The sequence below is a fragment of the Dama dama genome, chromosome 15 (assembly GCF_033118175.1).
Source record: "Dama dama isolate Ldn47 chromosome 15, ASM3311817v1, whole genome shotgun sequence".
NCBI lineage: Eukaryota > Metazoa > Chordata > Mammalia > Artiodactyla > Cervidae > Dama > Dama dama.
Window position 1 is genome coordinate 70,710,419 of NC_083695.1, and position 21,277 is coordinate 70,731,695.

At 53.6% G+C, this 21,277-nt stretch overlaps 1 protein-coding gene across 2 annotated transcripts in view; it reads right to left on the minus strand.

The window, feature by feature from the left end:
* The window catches only part of SH3PXD2A (SH3 and PX domains 2A), a 246,120-nt gene that overhangs the window by 65,117 nt on the left and 159,726 nt on the right, over window positions 1–21,277 (minus strand). For both annotated transcript variants that reach the window (XM_061162537.1, XM_061162532.1), the window contains exon 6: window positions 19,082–19,110. In XM_061162537.1, coding sequence (XP_061018520.1) covers window positions 19,082–19,110 — 29 coding nt within the window. The remainder of the gene's footprint in view (window positions 1–19,081; window positions 19,111–21,277) is intronic.

The following is a 21,277-nucleotide window of genomic DNA, read 5'->3' on the forward strand; positions in this document are numbered from 1 at the left end:
ACCGAAAAGAGTCGGACAAGACTGAGCGACTTCACTTTCTTTCACTTTAGAAGACAGGCCCTGGCAGAATGGAAGGAAGCTTCATTTAAAAAAGTCTCAACTGCTCCACCCGCCCCAACTCCAACCCAGAAGAATGGGGACCTTTAGAGACCGGAAAAAATGAGGGCTCTCGTCCAGGCTCAGACAGTCATGTGGGATCTGGGCCTCAGTTTCCTCATTTGTCAGATGAGGTTAAAAGTCATCCTCCTACCAAGAGGAACAAAATCAAAGCATCTAAAATAACTTAAGATCATGAGATGTGAAATAGTAACATTATGAGACAAAAAGCTCCTAGCCTAATCAATGGTGTGAACATTTCTAGACTATCAGAGGGTCAGCGCATAAAGCCGACAGTTTACCTATAGGGTACAGTGGCTTGTTTACACCCGAGAGTCCTTGAGCTGGGTAGGCCTCATTTTACACGGGTGGAATCTGAGCTCAGACAGGGGAAGGAACTGGCCTAAGTTCCAATGAGGCCACAGTAGGAGAGCAGAAATGGAACCAAGTCTGGGACACCCCAGCTGCTGCGTCCTCTGCTGAACTGCTCACTGCTTCCAAGCAAGAACAGCATTGGACGAAGTGGCTGCAGTGGGAAGGAAATGTGGAGATGCAAGTCTGAGAGGCAAAGCCTTGGACTGCTTGCCCAGCGCCAGCCAGGAGAGCAACCTGACAGATGGAAGTAATAGTCATCGCAGCAGTGACATGGATCAGCACTGACTGTACACCAGGCATTGTGCTGAGCACTTTACATACAGTAACTCATTTTTTTTCACACTAAACCTACAACAATAAGGAATTCCCTCTATTGTGCAAATGAAGAAAATGAACCAGAGAGGTTAAGTAACTTGGCCCAAGGTCACACAGCTAGTAGTGTCTATCTCTTGTGGGGAAACAGGTTCAGGCTTCAGTTTGTAGCTATTCACCATTTAAAGCCCCTGACTTTCCCTCGCTCAACAAGCCACCTTCCAATTGCAGGTGGGCTCCCCATGTAGACCTGGAAGCCTGGCCCTTCCAGAGCTCACTGTAAAACCAACAAAGTGGGACTCTACTGGGGCGGTCTCTGGAGTCTGTCTGAATTTAAATCTAGGCTCTGCCCCTTTGATAGAGTTACTTAAGCTCTCTGAACCTCTTCCCTGGGCATATCCCATGAGCTTGGTTCGGTCAGTTTTGGGGGAGCAGGAAAGTCAGACTCCTGGAGCTACGAGGATGAGAACCAGATGGCAATAAGGTACTAGATGCATCAACAAGATGCTTGCACCCAGAGTTGCCTACCAAAGAGCCCGGGTCAGCTGGAACTGGGGGGAGCGGACGCTGGGGGACTACACCCACAGACAAGCATCCTGCGGCCAGCATCTCTTACTGGGCCTAGCAGTCAGAAGCTTCCTGGGATATCAGGAACCCGGCTGGCCCAGGTTTCACACTCTGGTAGGGCCATGACAAGACAGATACACTCCAAGGCTCGAGGCTTTCAACTGCTGTAGCTGAGTGGGTCCGAGTTCAGAACGTGGGGCTTCACTGTCTGGAGCCAGATCTTGCTGGACTATGACTTCTTGCCGCTGTGCCCCAGATAAGGCCCAGTGGGCTGCCACCCAGTAAGGCTACCCTCACCCCCTTGGGGCAAGCCTAGTTCCAGGCCCTTCCCAGTGCCATCCAGCCCCACTCAGCCCTGGGGGAGCCAGCTAACAGGTTGCCCACACCTCTCTCCATGATGCTCTGCTGGCTTCACTACTTTGTGCACTTTCCTTCAGGTTCTTCAGAAGGAAATGTTTGGGAAGTGCTAATGTCTGTCAGTGAGCCGAGGGAAATCATTTGGCCTGAGCCTGGTGAACCCAGGAAGACGTGTTCTGCTAAAACAGGTGGTCGACAGACTTTCTGCAAAGGGCCAGAGAGTCAGGATTTGAGGCTTTGTGGGCCATGTGGTCTCTGTTGAGACGACTCACCTCTGATGTTACAATCTGTAGAGGAAAGAGTGAGCCGTGTGCCAATAAAGCTTTATTTACAAAACCACATGGTGAGCGGGGCTTGGTCTGTGGGCAGTGATTTGTCAACCCCTACGCTAGGAGATGAGGTTGTCAGAGAAGGAGAGCTGTTCCAAACCTCCAGGAGACAGAAGGGGGTGCTGCTGTGGACTAAAAACTCACAAGAGCTTTGCCACTTGGTTGATCTTTTTTCAATCGTCATCTTGAAGGGTCCGATGCCCTTCTAGGCCTCTGGGGCATGGGCATCTGGAACCAGTGGACAGGAAGAGGTCCCTCAGCCTCTGGAAACGGAGCCCCCATGCCTAAACGTGGAACAACCCGAGCTCATGCCCACCCCCCTCCCCCCTCAATAAGCAGGCCTTTCCTCTTTCCAAAGGAAAATGGGAAGCGGACCAGAAACGAGCCTGTCTTTAAAAAAAAAAAAAAAGTCTTTTAAAAACGTGATTTATTTCCCAGTCCCTGAGATCCACAGAATTAATCCAGTTCCGCGGCTCCCACCCCAAACCCCATCCGCCTTTGCAGTGCCTTCTCTCCAGCCCACCAGAGCAAGCCCTCTCCCAGGGCGGGAAGGACGCCCCCACCTCCCACCTCATTACAATGAACAGAGGAGGAGAGGCCCCTGGCTCACAAACCCTGGCCCCCCAGCCAGGAGGTAGACATGGCTGCTGGCTCAAGGCTGGGAAAATGGCGAGATGAAGGGACAGGGTGAAGGAGCAAGAGGCAGGCGCAGCCAAATGAGCAGCTGCGAGTGACACGAACCAACTGCTTCCTGTCCTCCCTGCTGTCTCTACCCCCCATCTCTGGTGACAGACCAAGGGCCCTAACAGCAGAGTCACGGGGCCTGATGGAAAGCACGGGGCATGTAACTGGGAATCTGCACAGCTGGTTTTGCTGGCTGTGTGACCTTGGGCAAGTGGCCTGACTTCTCTGAGCTAACCTGTAAAATCAGGCATTTGGGGCCCACCAATCTCCAAGATACTGGTTTCATGTTCTAAGCTCTTCCAGTAGAAACCTGCTAGTCTCCATGACACAAGCGCACCACAGCTGAAACAAATCTTTCCAGAGAACCAGACTGCCTTTCCTGGGAAAACCACTTGAACACATGCTCAATATATGAAACTCAAATGAAGTAGGCCAACAGTTCAGGAGGCACATAAGACAAAGAGGAACTGGAGCAAGAGTTTTTTAAAAAATCTTGGTTCTTGCACTTTCTCTGCCACTTTAGCTCACTGATTCTGGGCATTTAGCAAATCTCCAAGCCCCCTTTCCTTCTGTGAAGTGGTGATAAAAATATCTACTTCATCTTTTTTTTCCAGGGTTGCTTTAAGAGCAAAGTGGCCTAGTGCCCGTGAAAGGTTTCAGAGCAGGAGGAATTAGGCCTCTGGATATAGAACGGGAGTGGGTGACAGGGACAAAGCAGCTGATGAAAGCAGTGTGTGCCTGAGAGACAGGAAACATGGAGACAGGGTCCCTCCTGAGGTTACCCCACAGGAGGTGGGGTCCCTGCTACAGTCATTCCTCCTGGCTTACTGGCAGCAAGAATCCAGGCCCAGAGGAAATCAGGGGTCAGCAAGTCCTGACACTTAGGTGCTGAACCTGACTTGGGTCAAGTCCAGGTGGTTATGAGAAGTCAAAGAACAATACCACAGGGGCCCCCAACTTTAAGGATGTTCCCCTCAAACTCATATATACACCCATGGACTACATTTTAAACACCTGGGTAGACTTCAGTTAGGAGAGGGACTCCTATTGGTTTGTAATCAGGTTTCTTTTAATGTTGAGTAACTCCAGAGCAGGGAGATTTGGGTTCAATTTAACCAAATTTAGTCTCCAACCATGCTTCCAGGAATTCTCCCCTGGTGTAGAGCAAGTTCCACCCATCCAAAGTAATAAATCCAGAGTGGGCTGTGAGCCCAGGTGGGAGAGACAGAACGGCCAACAGCATAAACTCCTTGGAGAATGAAAGCAGACCAAGGGTTCAAGGGGACCAGGGCAGGGTCACCCGCCTTATCGGCTTACATGGCCCCCGCCCTGGGCTCCTGGGATGGGAGGAGGAGCTGGACCCCTGCCAGGAGTGAGTACTCCACTGTCTTCTCTATGTCCTTCCATTCTTCAGTATCTCAGCGTACTTGAACACTCAAGACCTCTCTCTTCGGGAATTCTATTGTTCTTACCTCACTGCAACCCCGAATGGATTTCTAAATATCTGTAGTATTCGAGTCTTTTCTCTGCTTTTGTACAAGGGAACTATACATAGGGCTAGATTTCTAGTTTCCTACGGACGCCACGTGCTTCTTTTCCCTTTTTGACTAGGCCACCAGGGAACTCAGCCACTGCTTTCAGGCCATCAACTAATTGCCCTGAGTCGCTCAGTCAGGTCCGACTCTTTATGACCCTTAGGACTGTAGCCCACCAGGCCCCTCTGTCCATGGGATTTCCCAGGCAAGAATACTGGAGCGGGTTGCCATTTCCTCCTCCAGGGGATCTTCCTGACCCAGGGATTGAACCCGGGTCCCCCGTATCTCCTGTATTGCAGGCAGACTCTTCACTCTCTGAGCCATACCAGCCCTGTAATTTAATAGTAGAAGGAGAAGGAACTACTTTTTCACTAGGAGACCATATATCCCTGTTGCAGGAAGTGTCCTGTCGTGGGCATGAAGTAACTCAAATGTTTACCAGAGCCCTCCAGGGCTAACAGGCCTTCACAAAGAAACAGCAGCTTGACCTACATGATATATGGGGCCTGAAATAGGTCATCATGCTCAGAGCAGCGGAAACAGGCACGACAGTGTAAGTGGCATGAATGGCATCTGGAAAAAGCATGGCATGAATTAAGATGGCCAAGACAGAGAACAAGTAATAGCTCAAACATGACTTCCAGTCCAAAGTCACAAAGGTACAAGTTGGGGACAGTTTTGTGTAAGGTGTGTGAGCTGCTGCCTACAGGGGGTACCTTTCTGCAGCTTGTTCCAGGGTGAGCAGCAGCCTCCAGCTCGTCGTCAGTGCTTAACGGTATGAAAATATCACACCCTTGCACTGGAGGGGTACGGGATCAGTGCTGCTACAGGGACGCCCAGCCCCTTGGCTGTGCCTCTGATGCTCGCAACCTCTGAGGCCGGGCTGGCTTCAGGGCGGTATGACGTGCGACCTGCCCTGTGCTTGGTTTAACACTCTTCTCTCCCCAGTTTGAGATGTTTAATAATTTACGAACAAGAGGCCCCATAAATTATGTAGCTGGTCCTGCCCAAGGTCTGAGGGTTCTGAGCCAAAGAATTCTGAAGTAAACAAACAAGGCTGGAAGGAGCATGTAGGGACTTAGGACCAGAGAGGAGAAGAGTGCCTAACATCACACAGCAAGTGAGTGGCAGGGCTGAGGCTAGAACAAGCATACTACTTCCCACTTCTTTAACATGCAAGCTAGGTAACAGGCTGACCATTTGATGGGCACCATCTAGTTTAATCCTGTACTTCACAATCTGTACTTCACAGACACAGAAAGTGAGGCTCAAGAAAGTTAAGGTTTTTCCCAAGGCCCCACAGCAAGGAAGTGATGGGTCGGACTGGAGCCCAGGCAAGCTGGCGGGAATGGGGAACAAAGGGGTCTAAAAATGGGGGACCTCATTCTCTGGTTCCCCCCTCCCCACCCCACCACGGCCATTGGCCAAGGGAGGCTCATTTATTTCTGTTGGGCTCCCCTTGGTAAACACAGCCACATCCCTCTCATTTTGCTCTCAGTAGGAAGGGGCCTGCCTCCTTCCCTGGGACCTGCCTTTCCCAGAATCCAGAGTCCATGTGGGGGCAGCCCAGCCTGGGGCAGGAATGCACTACTAACCCGCCGGCCACCGAGCCAGGCGGTCAGAGAACAGTCAGTCTCCCAGCTCAGGTGGGGAGTCGGGGTGGGGGGGTGCTGGAGCCACTCCAGAGCCCCTTGGGGACTAAGTCCAAGGACACCCACACAGAGGCCAAGGTTGGGGCCAGCAGAGAGAGCCCAGCCCAAGTGGGTGTGGGCAGAGAGGCCAAGGCTGCCCCCCGGGAGCACTGCAGCTGCCCAGGGGGGCTGTCAGGCAGCCCTGCCTCCTCCTTCCACCCTGCTCTGAAGACCCTCAGCTTCCCGGTTCAAGACAGGTGTTGTGGTCATCAGCTGCGCTGTGGGCGGACAGAGGGGCGCTGTGTGGGGAGGTCTCCCACAGCTGTTGCCTGACCCCACGGCCGCCCCTTGGGGTGATGGCCTCCCCCTCAGCTCTCTGGCCCTCACCTCTCCCCACGCCAAGGCACTGGTGTGCATGGAAGACACAAGCTCAATACTGTTCAGAGTTCCCGGATCCCAGCCACCCCCCACTCCCTGGGGTGGCCTGCCTTGGTGGTCCTCCCCCACTTACTAGGATATCCCCTCTCCTATTCTCCCACCCACTGGCTCCCCCGGCCAAAGCCGGTGAGAATGAGGCAGTAGCAACAGCAGAAACAGAGGGTCAGAGATGAAGCGAGTGGCTGCTGGGTCTCCAGGCCCCTGCCCAGCAGTCCAACTGGCTCAGTCTTCACAAGAGCCTGGAAAGATGGCATAGACAGCAAGGGACCCAGGACGGACAACCCCATTTCAGGGTCACAAAAAAAATGCAATGCCTTCTTTTCTCCAGACTGGACTTCTGCCATCGGATTATCAATGAATCCACTGCCAACTATCTAATGAGTATTTACCATGTCACAGCTGAAGGCTCCTGGCTATGGCCCACTGACTCTCTAGCCTCAGGGATGGGGCACAGATATTTACAATCAAATACACTCTCCCAGGCGTTCCTGACTGCTTCAGGGGTCATGGAGGTTTGGGGGAGCCTATTTGGCTCCCTCAGCCACCTGCCTGGCACCACTGAGGCTGCCACTCAAGTGTATCATTATAGTCCCAGGCTGCCCAGACCCGACCATTGAACAGGCTAGAGCCGGACACCTCAGGCAGGGCCCCGGGAGGGGATTCATGGGTGGGGGGGATGACGCAGCGGGTCTGAGACCTGGAGGCCTTGCATCTGCTGGGCCCCACCTCTGGAGCAGGGCTCACAGTGACATCTGGCTGGACACTGTCAGGGGAGGCTGGGGTGGGATGAGAGAGCAGGGGCTGGGAGCTGAGTTCACTTGTGGGGTTGAGGATGACCCCCTTTTCAAGGTTTGCAGGCCGCCCTCATCTTGCCCTGGGCAGGGTCTCTGTGTGGTTCACTGACTGTGTCAACTGGCTCCAGAATGTCTGGATAGTGCGGTAGTCCTATCAAGCATCTGAAGAGCAGGTGATTCTTCAAAATTTGTTGCGAGTCTCTCCAACCAGAGCTGAAGTTCCTTCGGGGTCTTAACCCTCTCAGCCTCCTCATGGTACACTGAACACAGCCAGTGGTTCACAGGAAGCCCCCAGAGGCTGATGGAAGGACACCTACTCAATGCCCTCAGTCCCCAAGGTTTTGTGGGGAAAGTGAGGTCTCGCTGACCCCGCTGCTCCAGGGCCTTTTTGGCGCCCAGGGCCCTGCACTCCCTCTAGCCTAGGTTTTGGCTGGGGTGGCCCGAGACACATACAGGCATCCTCAGGCTGGGAAAGACCCTCAGCCTAGTTGGTGCCAGACAAGGTAACTCATGGGCAGGCCCCCCAAGCCCGGCAGAACATCCCTGGAAGCTGCAGGCTTCCAGCATCTGCTGTAAAGCCCTTCAAAGAGATTTAAAAAAATTATCCATGAGCAATATGGTCTATGGCAAGATGGATGTTGCAGGAAATGGGAGTCTGAGCAAAAACAACTGGCTTATCTATGATGTCTGGTGGGAGCAGGGCTCAGCAGAGCTCAGCACAGCCTCCCAGGGTGTGTGCCTGCAGCCTTAGGACTCTGCTCACCCCCATCCCGCTCCTACTCTGCGTGGGTCTGGACCAATCCCCCGAGCTTTCAGATGCCACGTAAACAGAGAAGGCTATGTGTGTGCACGCGAATGCATGCATGCTTTCTCCTTCTCTCTCTCTCTCTCTCTCACACACACACACACACACACGCACACACATAGTTTGGGAAATCCCCACATCTGGCTCTCACGTGATTGAGCTATGCCCAGGAGGCCGCAGCTGGGAGGGCCTGGAGGACAGGGGAGGGTCAGGAGTGTGCAAGCTCTCTGGGGGAGCATGAAGTTAACTCTTTGGCACCACAGCTCTGGGACTCCTGGGGAAAGGCAGGGAGGAAACCGGTGCTCAGAGAGTGTGGGAAGGTGGGGCCACTTCTCAGGATCCCCCTGGTCTTCACCTGTGACTTGAGAGGGCTGCTATTTCTTTGTCCCTGTCAACCCTGGTCAACCATCATCTGCGAGGGAGCCCCAGTAGATGAAGATTCCCTCCCCAACAGAGACCTGTCAGTCAGTCAGGGATTTAATGAGCCCTTCCTAGTGCTGGGCACCTGGCTGGGCGGGTCGTGGCCCTGGAATCATATGGAAACAGGGCATGTGGCCTCTAGGAGTCCACTGGAAGCCAGATTCTCCTAACAGGTCAGAGGGGCCTTTGATCTTTGGGGCAAGTTCTCTCCAACTCAGGCACGTATATTATTTTATAAATCAGAACTTTTTAAGCTTCAACAACTTTAGTGAATGAGTGACCATCTGCAGTGGTATCTCTGAAACAGCACCACCCAGAAGGTATCGGGGGACACGGAGGATGTGCCCCAATCCAGTGGAGAGGACGTGGCATGCTCACACAGCCAGTGCTGAGCCTGCCCAGATGCCTCTGCAGGCTGCTCTCCCCTCTCCTCTGGGCTGACTCATTGAAAACCTCAGGGAACCAGGGGTGGATGGCCTCACTCAGCACCCCACCCCCAAGCAGATCTATGCCTCCCCAGGGGAGGCTCCCACCATCACCCCGCCCCCCATTGTAGCACTTGGACATCACACCATAACTGCTGTTTACTTTCCCACCTCCCTGACCCAACCGGGACACAGACCTCAGGATGCCCACCTCAATATCCCTGGGTTTGGACCACAGGGCCTGGCACAGAGGGGATACTGAGATGTTCACTGGACCAAATCTACACGACAGCCACGGCCAGTGCCAGGGAATCAGCTCTAGGTCTGGCATGAACACCTAATCCTAGGGAGTCTGATACCAGCATCCATTGGGAAACTCACTTCTTATCAATCTAGCTAGCCCTTGAGGGTTCCCCCACCCCCACCTCTGGGAGAGCTGCCATGAGTGTCGGCGGAGCCCTGGGCTTAGAGCAGAGAGGGCAACTGAGGTCACTGAAGAAGTTGAGGAAGGACCCTCTTACTCAGAACCCTGTGACCAAATGCAAGTGAGGAACTGACAGAGGGCTCTCAGAGCCACTGGGCTCCAGGCAGGGATGGTGTGTGGCCAGGCCATGCGGACCAGGAGGCAGACAAGGAGAAACTGCCTGACCCGGACAGATCCGGGATAAGGGATGTTAAAATCTGCCCTGTTTGCAAGGTCTCCCCAGGGGAGCTGATGCCAACAGAGACAGTCTTAATTTGGCTTCTTGTCACTAGCTGTCATCACAGCTTTGCAAGGACCTCACCCTCCTCTGGGAACAGTTATGTACCCAACCCTGACACATTGATCCAACACTCAGGGAGCCTAAGGTGGCCCAGGGCCAAGGGGGAGACCCCGGATAACAGAAAAGGCAGGCACCTGTGGGGGGCTTTTCCTAGACCACTGTATCCACTAGCCAAATGCAACGCCAGGAGGAAGCATCTTGACGAGGATGAGCACGGGCAAGTGAAGCAAATTCTTGACATGGCTCAGTTTTCCTGGTACAAGAATCCAGTTCTAATGTTAACAAAATCCATCTTCTTACCAGCTGCTTGGGTCACATGTGTCGATGACAAGATCCAGGGGGCAAAGCAGAAAGAGTTGGGGAAAAACACTTTTTTTCCTCACAAAAGTCTAAGTTTCGCTGAAACGCTGGAAAATTTTTCTTTGCCGCCACATTTCAGAACTGACCAACTATAAAAATGTCACGAGCCAACTGAGTTACACACGCTACATTTCTGTTTCTAAACAAAGTAAAGTTCAGATCAGAAAAAGGTGCTAACACAATAAGTAACGCACATTTCCCCCGAATCTTTGTTTTTCCATTGGCTTTGTCGTTATTGGAAATGTTGCCTCTTTTGTCACATGTTTATAAACCAAAATGCCCAAGTGGGGATTTGCTGGACCACAATGCAGGCGTCTCTTCCCCTGAAGAAGAAAACCTTGTGGAAACAAAACTGTCCTCTTAACTGCCCCCACCCCTCACCCTGGGGACATGACCAAATCGCACCCTCCAGGAGCAGCCCCATTTAGTCAAGAGTCCACCCTGGGGGTCCAAGCCCTCTGCCCCCTCACTCTCTGCCTGCCCTGAATATGGCCATCAACCCATATGGATGACCCATCCCAAACTGAGCCCAGCCTTGATCTCGGGGTATACCTGGGGAGCCCATCAAAGCTGGCTGGTGTTTCTGGGTGCCATCTGGGTCTAGGAATCTGTGCTTCAACAAGCGGGCTCAGGACTCTCAGCACACCCCTGGGCCTTAGCACATGCTGTCCCCTTCCAGACCATCTTCCCATCACCCCAGCAGGACAGGTCAGCTGACAGGACTGAGGGGCAGAAAGAAGCCGAGCAAGCAGGACGGAGGGGATCAAGGCTACCTACCCGCTAGCTGCCTCACTTCCCAGGTGTTAGATGTGTACTCCGAGGATTCGGGGAGCCCTCCCCTCCCCTACCCCTGTTCCGAGTGTCCAGGCCAGTAGGGCAGTGGGACCACACCGCCTGTGGCCAGACACACACTTTCTCCATCACATTACTGCCACATAGGCTGGTGGTGGAACTGCCAAACCAATCAGCCTCCTTCATTCCCAATTAGTTGGCTTTGAACTCCAGGGATGACATGAGGCTGGGGACCCAGAGCCACACAAATAAAAATTATTTAAAAACACCAGCCCGGGTGAGATGAGCCAGAAGGCAATGCCTTCACGAGACACGTTCACTCTTGGAACAGGCCGTCGGAGGGTGCCAGGAATGTCTTGGCCGTGTTCTCCAAGCAGCCTGGGCCTTTCTCCCTGAGGATGGATGGCTTGGGCAGAAAAGAAAGCTTTGGAAAAGGCTTGCTGATACACTCTCCCAGGTTTCCTTTCCAGACGTATCTCCTGCCCTCCCCCTCTTCCTAGCCCTTCATGTCTGCCAGGCTAGACAACTTCTTCCCTCAAACACATCCCAGACTCAGAGTCCTTGCTCAGGCCCAGCCCTTCTATCAGGAGTGTCTGCCCGCCTCTCTGCTCATGCCCACCCCTTCCATCCTCCAGCAAACATCCCCAGCCCCTCCCCTCTTGGCTGGTACCCCCTCCCCCGCCCCCAGCCCCTTCTGTTTGACTCCCATGCATCACAACCCATCATGGCCCTCATTCATCAATGAATCCCTGAGCACATCCTGCTTTCTCAGTTGAGCTGTGACCCTCCATGAGGCCAGGAACCAGCAATCACTTAGAAGAAATGAAAGCCTCCAGGGGAGGACTGAAGGCTGCTGCCATCTGCCTCTCTCCCTCTGCGGCTGGTAAGCAGGGCGGCCCGGGGTCTGAGAGAGGCTGGCCCTACTCTGCGTTCTGGGGTGGGGTGGGGGGTGCATTCGTCCCAGAGGCACCAGAGGCTTTACAGACCTGCTTTCTCTGCTTCACCCTGGCCCTCCTCACACCCCTGCCTCATTGCAGGATTTGGTGGGAGTGCCATAAGCAGGAAGCCAGGTTCTGCCTGCCCCTCCCCTTGGGAAGGCAGCAGCCCCTCTCTTGGTCACTTCCTCTGTCAAAGGAGGGCAGACTACCTTTCTATAGTAGTCAGAACCTACAGGCAGGTTTGAAGCCAAATACACCTTATTAAAGACCAAATTCATACAAAGAGAAATGAAGGGATACTAGTCACAGCCTGCACAGGGACCCTTTACCTCATGAAGAATTCCTTGTGCCCAGTGGATCCCCTCTATAGACACCGCGGGGTAGGGGGGTGCTCTCTTGGGGCAGGCCCTCTCCCAGTCTGTGGAGCTCCTGCCAGAGGTCTCCAGAGCCCAGTCTTGCTCTCTGTGGATCCCTCGGGTCTCAGGAAGGAACAGACTTCAGTGGAAAGAGGCTTGAATCAGAAGAACGAGATCTGAATCCTGTCCACCTGGCCAGGTGACCTTGGTGACCTGCACCTACCTCTCCTGGTCTATATAAGGGGGATAAGACCACCCAGGTTATCAGGAGGCTGGCTAGCAACTATGAGATGGTGCGCACACAGCCTTCCCACTCTGAGAGGAGTCTCTCCTGCAGGAGGTAAATGCCAAAGTCAGTAGTCCCTCCTGTTTAGGAGCTGCCTCCTACTCAGAAATGGCTTAACCCTTGGTGTCTCCTGCACCAGACACTTCCCATGTATTAACTCCTATTCAAGCCTCAGGCCACCTGCTGAAGTGGCCATTATACCCATTTCATAGATGAACAAACCGAGGCACAGGGAAGTTAAGGACTTGCCCAAGACCACATGGCTGGCAGAGCTGGGACACAAAACTAGGTGTTCCGGCTCCAGAGCCTGTCTTAACTCTACAGAATATCCTGAGACTAGGTTCTGTCTCCTATGAGGCCAGGCCCTCGGCTCACAGAATGAAAATTATGCTTCAAGTCAGGTCTTTTTTTACTCTCAAACCCCCTTCCTTTCTGAACCTATCAATAATTAAAAGAACAACACTGGCAGCTGCTATCATTGGGAGCATGCTATGTGCCACCCCCTGCTAATTCAATCCTTACCATGAGGTCAGAGGTCAAGCAGCTTGCCAGCCACAGAGCAAACATGTGGCAGAGTAGGAGCTCAGACCCTGTCTGACGCCAAAACAGGAACTCTGAACTCCAGGCGACACGCTTCTCTGTTGTCAGACTACAGTAATACTGATCTCATGAACTCCATCCAATGATGCAACCTGTATGGTACTAAAATGGAAGCTAGCTGAGCTTGCCAAGTTTCCAAGGAAAAGCATAAAGTAAACAGGATCTCACGAGGAGCATCAACACTGACCTAAAAGAACAAACTTGCAACACACTTGAGCAACCTCATTTGCATTTAAATGAGCAGTAGCTCATCACAGGACTCCAGGGTGGGATGCAGCCTCAGACACAACCCCAGGGCCAGGATGATCCCAGAGGATCCGTGGACACCTGCGCCCCCTGGTGGAACTTCCTAGCCACCGGAACTGGAGCCATGCAACTTACCAGAAGGGTGCGGGCCCCAGCCCATCTTTGCATGTCTGAAGAGAATGCCCTGCTCTGGGTGGGTGGGTGGGGGCGGGGGTTTGGAGGATGAGGGGCTCCTGCAGCAGTGCTCACCTGGGGGAGGCCAATCACCGACTGACCCATCCTGCTGCTGGGCACAGCACAAAGCCCTCTAACTGCATCACGCCCTTGAACCTTCTGCACGTTCCTGCAGGTGGCTGCTACTCCATTTTCAAGGGCGTGCCCATCACTCGGGCTAGGCTATGATCCCCAGTTATCCAACCACACACTCATCCAGGAATGGCTCGGGAGGTATTATGCAGGGGTGATCAGGTTCAACATTAGCTGGCTTTCACCAACGTTACACTTGATACTCTGAGGGGCCCTGGGTCCCTCAGCTGAAATGCTTTAATGGGCAGAGCTGAGGTGTTACTGCAGAAGAAATTTCACCTGTGGACTGAATCCCCAGTCTGCTCTTGGGTTTCGGACTTGCCTGACTGGCCCACAATTGCATAAGCCAGTTCCTTGCATGAAATGTAATATACAGTAGCTCCTATGGGTTTGGCTTCTCCAGTTGAATCCGGCCAATACAACAGAAGAGGTAAGGGCATGGAGCTCTGGTGAAGAGATCTGCCCAAGGTCACGGCCTGCGAGTGGGAACCCAGGCAACCTGGCATAAGCTACCCTCCAAGGCTCACGTCGTCCTCCATCACCGTCCTTGCCCCCTCATCGCTGGTCTCCTCCCCTGACCATCTCTACTCACTGGCCACAAAAAGCATTCTGAGAGCTAAGGCAGATCATGTTCCCTCTCCGTAGAACCCCTCGGTGGCTCTTCAGCTCTCTCACCGTGAAGGCCGAAACCCTTAAGAGGTCTGACGTGGTCTGAGCTGCTGCCCCACCCCCACCACATCTCTGCTCTCGCCCCTAACACCTTCACCTCCCCTCTTCTCCCCTCCAGCCACAGACCTCCCAGCCATGCCTTGAGTGGGCAGATCACCATGCTCCCGCCTCTGGGCCTTTGCACTGGTTGTGCCCTTGGCCTGGATGGCTCTTCCTCGGGTGACCACGCCACTTCCTTGCTTCCCTGTCCAACAGTACATTGTTGTCTGCACAGTTCATCTCCCAGAGTGGACTGCAAACCCCTTGAGGTCAGAAAGGCACATTTCGGTCACCTCAACACTTTACCAGCATACAGCTGGTGCTCAATAAGGGCAGCTGCAGTAGCTGGTCTCCAAACAAGTTGCGCTGAGTCCTGCTCCCCAACCTGTGTGCAAGTACTGTGTCTTGACTTGGCAAAGCCCCAGCTCTCCGCCCCTAATCACCAAAACTCCTCCTCTTTCCAGATAATGTCCCTGACTTGAGGCCGTGACTCTCCTTCCTGACTTCAGTGTCATTTATGCACCCAGGCCTTCTTCTTGAATGGTGCTGCCATTCAACCAGCACCGGGGGTTCCTGCTACCTGTGCGGGCTCTGCATCAAGGTCTCTGCTTTCAAGGTGGTGGGACACAGATAACACAAGAAAACCCACAAGGTAACTAGAGTGCGGTCAGTGACATGCAGGGAAGAAGCAGGGTGATCTGAGGGTGGGGGGGGGGCAGCTAGAGAGGAGCATGGGGCAGCTTCTCTGAGCAGAAATCTTAAGGAGCCAGCCATGTGCAAGAACAGGGAACAGCATTAAGGCCAGGGGGAACAGCAAGTGCAAAGACCATGTGAAGAGAACGAGCCTGCTGCATTTCAGGAATGGAAGGTGATGGGTGCGGCTGAGCAGACTGCTGGGGTGGGGAAGGTGGGCAGGGGCGAGGGTAGAGCCTGAGGTGGGACGGTAAGCAGGGGCCAGAGCACACACAGCTCTGAAAGCCGGGATCAGGGGTTTTTCTGGGTGGGTGGGAAATCCTTGAAATTTAAGCAGAAAGGCACATTATTTGACCCATATTTGGAGGAGTTCACTCTCTGGCATGGAGAACGGTGTGGAGGGGCAAGGGTGGGAGCAGACAGGCTGAGGAGGAAGCTGAGGTCCTCTAAGGGATGAAGGGGGCTTCTAACAGGTGTGATGGTGGAGGTGGGAGAAGGGGGTGGGCCTGGAGGTCAGGTGGGCAGGTGAGAGGAAGGGAGGGGTTAGGGATGACTTCTTGGTGCTGGGCTTGAGCAACAGGGTGGGTGGTGGGAGCAGGAAGATGTGAGAAGGAGCAAATTCCATGGAGGGAAGGAGCAGAGATAAATTCGAGGCTACACTGTCTTCTGGGTATCAAAGTCGCCAGTCCTGCCTCCTCTGTGAGGCTGCCATCTGTCTGAGCACTTTCTTCCTGTTCACGCCACCCTCCCCAGGTCTGCCTTGTAGTCCTGGCTCTGTGCTCCATAGGAAATCCCTCCAGAGATCCTCCAAGGATGAGCTGGGGTTTGGGGACTACAGAGTGACAAGAAGTGGCCAGCAACAAGCATTCGTGTTCTCTACACAAACATCCCTGACTGGAGTCACCCTGGGAAGCTTCGTGAGCTTCATCACAGAGCAAAGTGAAACCCCAAACATGAACTCAGACCCCCACTTTGCCACAGACTCCAGGCAGCCACCCTTGGAGACTTAGCTTCTCATTTGTGAAATGGGAATCCCATGAGCCACCATGCAATGTGGCTCTGAGTAGGAAATGAAGAAATAGATATATAAAGTTGCCAGTACATAGTGAAAGTGAAGTTGCTGAGTTGAGTCCGACTCTTTGTGACCCCATGGACTGTAGCGTACCACACTCCTCCGTCCATGGGATTTTCCAGGCAAGAGTACTGGAGTGGGTTGCCATTTCCTTCACCAGAGGATCTTCCTGACCCAGGGATCGAATCTGGTTCTCCTGCAATGTAGGCAGATGCTTTACCATCTGAGCCACCAGGGAAGTCCTCCAGTACATAGTAGATGATCACTAAATAATAATAGTAGCTAGCACTTCAGGAGAACTGTCCAGGGTGCAGGCAGTGTTCTAGGCAGACTTACATATAGAAGTTTATGTAATTTTCATTATAACCATGAGGTGTATATTAGTCAGGATTCTCCAGATAAACAGAACAGAATATTGATAGAGAGAGAGAAAGAGAGAAAGAAGAGAGGGAGGAATTGGCTCATGTGACTATGGGGCCTTGATGAGCCCACAGTCTGCTGGGGGTAGGCATATAGGCTGGAGACTCAAGGAAGAGCTGCAGTTCAAGTCCAAAGGTGCTGGCAGAATTCCTTCTTGCTTGGGGGAAGTCAGTCTTTCCCTTAAGGCCTTCGACTGATCGGATGAGGCCAACCCACATTAGGGAGGGTAATCTGCTTTACTCAAGGTCCACTGATTTAAAAGTTAATCTCATTCAAAAAACATCTTCACAGAAACATCCAGAATAATGCTTGACAAAATATCTGGGCACCGTAGCCCAGTCAAGTTGACACAGAAAATTAACTCTACAAGGTGGGTAAGAAGAGTATCCCTAGTTTACAGAAGAGAAGACAGGCAGAGAGAGGGTAGGAGGACCGCCCAAGGTCTGAACAGCCAGACTCTAAACTCCTGCCGTCTGGCTCCGGAGCGGACTCTTTTAACCATGACAGTAAGTGGCCATTATCATAAGCACAGCAGCATAAATTAAATTTCTCCATCCATCCTTTTCCTGGCCTGAGAGTGGGAGGCAGAGAAACCGGGGAAGCTTTCCCTGGGTGGGGCCCTGCCTTGCTTAGGAAGCAGCACAGAATCTGAGGCTCAGAGATTGAGGGCAGGGCACCTGGGAGATTATCTGGTCCAGTCCCTGACTCTATGGGGGAGGAAACTGAGGCTGAGAGTAGAGAAGGGACTCACCCGGGGTCCCAGGGCTTCAGAAAGTGATGATGACGACAATAAAAATCATGATTCTATAGCAGTTATTGTGTACGAGGGACTTTTCTGCATTAACTTCTTGAATCTTCTACATGTGAGACAGAGAGCATCATTATCCCTGTTTTTTCAAGGAGTGAGGAAACTGAGGCAGAGAGGTCACGAAACCAGTGCCAGAATCTCAGCCCAGGCTCAACCAGTCACTGCACCTCTGAGGTTCGGGGCAAGTTTCTTGGGGAGGAGGGTGTGTGCCTGTGTGCTAAGTCACTGCAGTCATGTCCGACTCTGGGAGACCCCTATGGACCATTAGCCCTCCAGCCTTCTCTGTCCATGGGATTCTCCAGGCGTGAATACGGGAATAGCTTGCCAAGCTCTCCTCCAGGGGAGCGTCCTAACTTAGGGATCGAACCAGCGTCTCTTAAGTCTCCTGCGTTGGGAGGTGGGTTCCTTACCACTAATGCCTCTCCCGGTTTGCCCCCCCTTCCCAGTTCCCCCACCTAGGGCTCTGGCTATAAGTGGCCGCTGAGAAGATGCTGCAATTCAAGTTGCTGAGGCGGCCTCAGCCTCCTGTTCAGAGAGGAGATGCCCCGCCACACAGCGGTGTGCACACCTGAAACACCCCTGCCCAGGTGACGGGCATGTGTGCACACATGTCTCATCCCACAGCTGGACACAAGCACCCACACCAACCCACAAATGGATACATCCCAACACACTGGCACACACACCTAAACAAGGAAACACATCCTCAAGAGCACACAACTGCAAAACCCCACGTGAACACACACAACCCCCCCACACTCATGCCCCCTATATATAAACCAGGACACACCTTTCCTCATCCCAATGAACATATAAGCAAACACTGATACACACAAAACACAGGAACCCACACTCAGAAACACACCATGCAATCACAGCTACCCCAATTCACAGCCCATCTTTCACACACAGGCATATTCCTCTACTGATCCAGGGTTCAAAGCACCTGCCCACAAGGTGAGCCGCTAAAGTGAGCCGCGTGTTCTTCCACACTTCCCACACCCCCAAGGGCCAGAACCCGCCCCCCACCCCCACCCCGGCTGTCCACCCCCACAACTCACCACCCCCATAAGTAGGAATAACACAGATCGTTCCAATCCCTTCACTACCCGGCAACTCCCAGTACACACTCATCCCTAAATACAAGGGACCACCCTCCCCCAAATAACTGCACCCCGCCCACGTGCAGGCATTTGCCCAGTTCCTCCCCCGACCCCCCCCCCCCCCACCTCCCGCGAGAATCCTGACCCCAGCGGACAGCGCCCAGCGTCCAAGGACTTGCCCCGCCGCTCCTTGTCTCCACCCACTTCGCAAACTCGGGGTGAGCCCTGGCACCTGCCGGGCCAACGCCGGGGCAGGTCAGAGCCCTACCACCTGGTCTCCGAGGGCCACCGCGCAGAGCCCCCACCCACCCCCGCAGCGTGGACCAGGCGCTCACAGTCCGGGGAGGAGGGGCAAGGCAGCTCCTCAGGCGTTAGAAACTCACAGTCACTCGGGCACGATCCGCCCCCCCCACCCCCCGCCCTACCCCCGCCCTGCTCCTGGATCTCACCTTCTCACGGGGAAAACCCAGCATCTCTATTAACCCTTCCGTGGCTGCCTGCCGCACCGCGGTAAGGACCCAGGGAGAAATCCCAGCAGTGCCCAGCAGTCGGCCCTGCAGCCCCAGGGGGAGGGTCCGGCTGCACACGTTGCGCGGGTCTAGGGGGCTTAGGCCCCCTACTCTCCATGCACCCACACTCATCAGCACCGGGGAGAACCCGAGGGACGAGGAGGGAGGAGGGGATGCGAGTACCAGACGTCTTAGGGGGCAGGAGCTGGGGATGGGGGCAACAGAAAGGGAGCAGGACCACGGGGTAGGCGGGCGAGGACAAGCCCCCGGAAAGTCCCCCGCAGGGTCAGAGCGGCGCGTGCACGAAGCGGGAGGGAAGGTTGGAGGGAAGAACGACCGGAGGCTGCCTTACCTGATTTCCTCTTGGAACCGCCGTAGTCTCTGAAAAAGAAGCAACAACACACAGACATGGTTAGGGTCGTGCGGGACCGCGAGGCTGCTGCGCTGCGGCTGCCCGGCACTCACGGGCCGCTGCTCATGTGATTCCCGCTGCCGGCGAGCCGCGCGCTCCGCAGCCGCACGCACTGCGCGCCGCGCCCGCCCGCGGGGGCCCCCGCCTGCCCGCCCTCCGCTCTGGGCGCGATCGGCCCGCCCCGGCCCGCCCCGCCCGGCCGCCCGCACCCCCGCCCCGCCCCGCCCCTGCCCGGTGGGCCACTCGAGCCCTTTCCCTGGCACCTTCCCCCGAACGCCGATGGGGGAGGACGAGGCAGGTTCCCAAGCACTTCGTTAACAGGGAAACTGAGGCCCCGGGGAGTGGTCGCTAGAACCCAGGCCCTGCAGCGCTCCGGGAGCCCGCTCCCCACCCCTGCAAACTTCCCCTCCCACTCAGCTTTGCCCCCTCAGCCTTTAAAGTCACGATCAAAATGTTACCTCCTTCACCTCTCTTTCCTGACATCCTCCCCTGCAGGCCCTGCCGTAATTATAGATTTGTGTGACCCTTTGATGGAAGTCCGCCCCGACCCTAGACCCATGGGTCCCTGAGGTCACACTGTGCCTTGTCCCTCCAACGGCACCCCTTGGCCAGGCAGTGGTGATGAATGAACAGGGACTGTAAGCTTAATGCTGACCAGAAAGGCTCAGGCTGGGAGCCGGGGGATTCAATAGGGGGTAGGCAGAGCATACTGCCAGGTATGGTGGCTAAACTTCCAGTGAGCACTGGGTTCAAATCCTGAAGCTAGAAATAACTGCTGGGGGACCGGAGGTATGTAACAGACTGTAGCCTGCCAGGCTCCTCTGTTCATGGAATTTACCAGGCAAGAATACTGAAGCAGGTTGCCATTTCCTACTCCAGCCAATCTTCCTGACCCAGGGATCGAACCTGAGTCTCCTGCATAGGTAGGTGGATTCTTTACCACTGTGTCACCTGGGAAGTCTGTTAATAGCTTTACCTGGCCTGGTCTGCTCCAGCCTGGAGCCTGCTCTGCCCTCCAGCAAGGAGTTAACCCAGACTCAGCCACAGGCTCCCTCCCAATCCTGCGCCCACTGCCTTTGGTCCCTCCCTGCACCCTTGCAAAAAAGCAAAATGGCTCTCCAAAGAGGCCTAACAAATAGTTGTGAAAAGAAGAGAAGCGGAAAAACAAAGGAGAAAAGGAAAGATATACCCATTTGAATGCAGAGTTCCAAAGAATAGCAAGGAGAGATAAGAAAGCCTTCCTCAGTGATCAGTGCTAAGAAATAGAGAAAAACAACAGAATGGGAAAGACTAGAGATCTCTTCAAGAAAATGAGAGATAACAAGGGAACATTTCATGCAAAGATGGGCTCAATAAAGGACAGAAATGGTATGGACCTAACAGAAGCAGAAGCTATTAAGAAGAGGTGGCAAAAATACACAGAAGAACTGTACAAAAAAGATCTTCATGACCCAGATGATCACGATGGTGTGATCACTCACCTAGAGCCAGATCTTGGAATGTGAAGTCAAGTGGGCTTTAGGAAGCATCACTATGAACAAAACTAGTGGAGGTGATGGAATTCCAGCTGAGCTATTTCAAATCCTGAAAGATGATGCTGTGACAGTGCTACACTCAATATGACTGCAAATTTGGAAAACTCAGCAATAGCCACAGGACTGGAAAAGGTAAGTTTTCATTCCAATCCCAAAGAAAGGCAATGCCAAAGAATGTTCAAACTACCGCACAATTGCGCTCATCTCACACACTAATGAAGTAATGCTCAAAATTCTCCAAGCCAGGCTTCAATAATACGTGAACCGCGAACTTCCAGATGTTCAAGCTGGTTTTAGAAAAGGCAGAGGAACCAGAGATCAAATTGCCGACATCCCCTGGATCATCAAAAAAGCAAGAGAGTTCCAGAAAAACACCTACTTCTGCTTTATTGACTATGCCAAAGCCTTCGACTGTGTGGATCACAACAAACTGTGGAAAATTCTTCAAGAGATGAGAATACCAGACCACCTGACCTGCCTCTTGAGAAATCTGTATGCAGGTCAGGAAGCAACAGTTAGAACTGGACATGGAACAGACTTTCCAATAGGAAAAGGAGTATGTCAAGGCTGTATATTGCCACCCTGCTTATTTAACTTATAT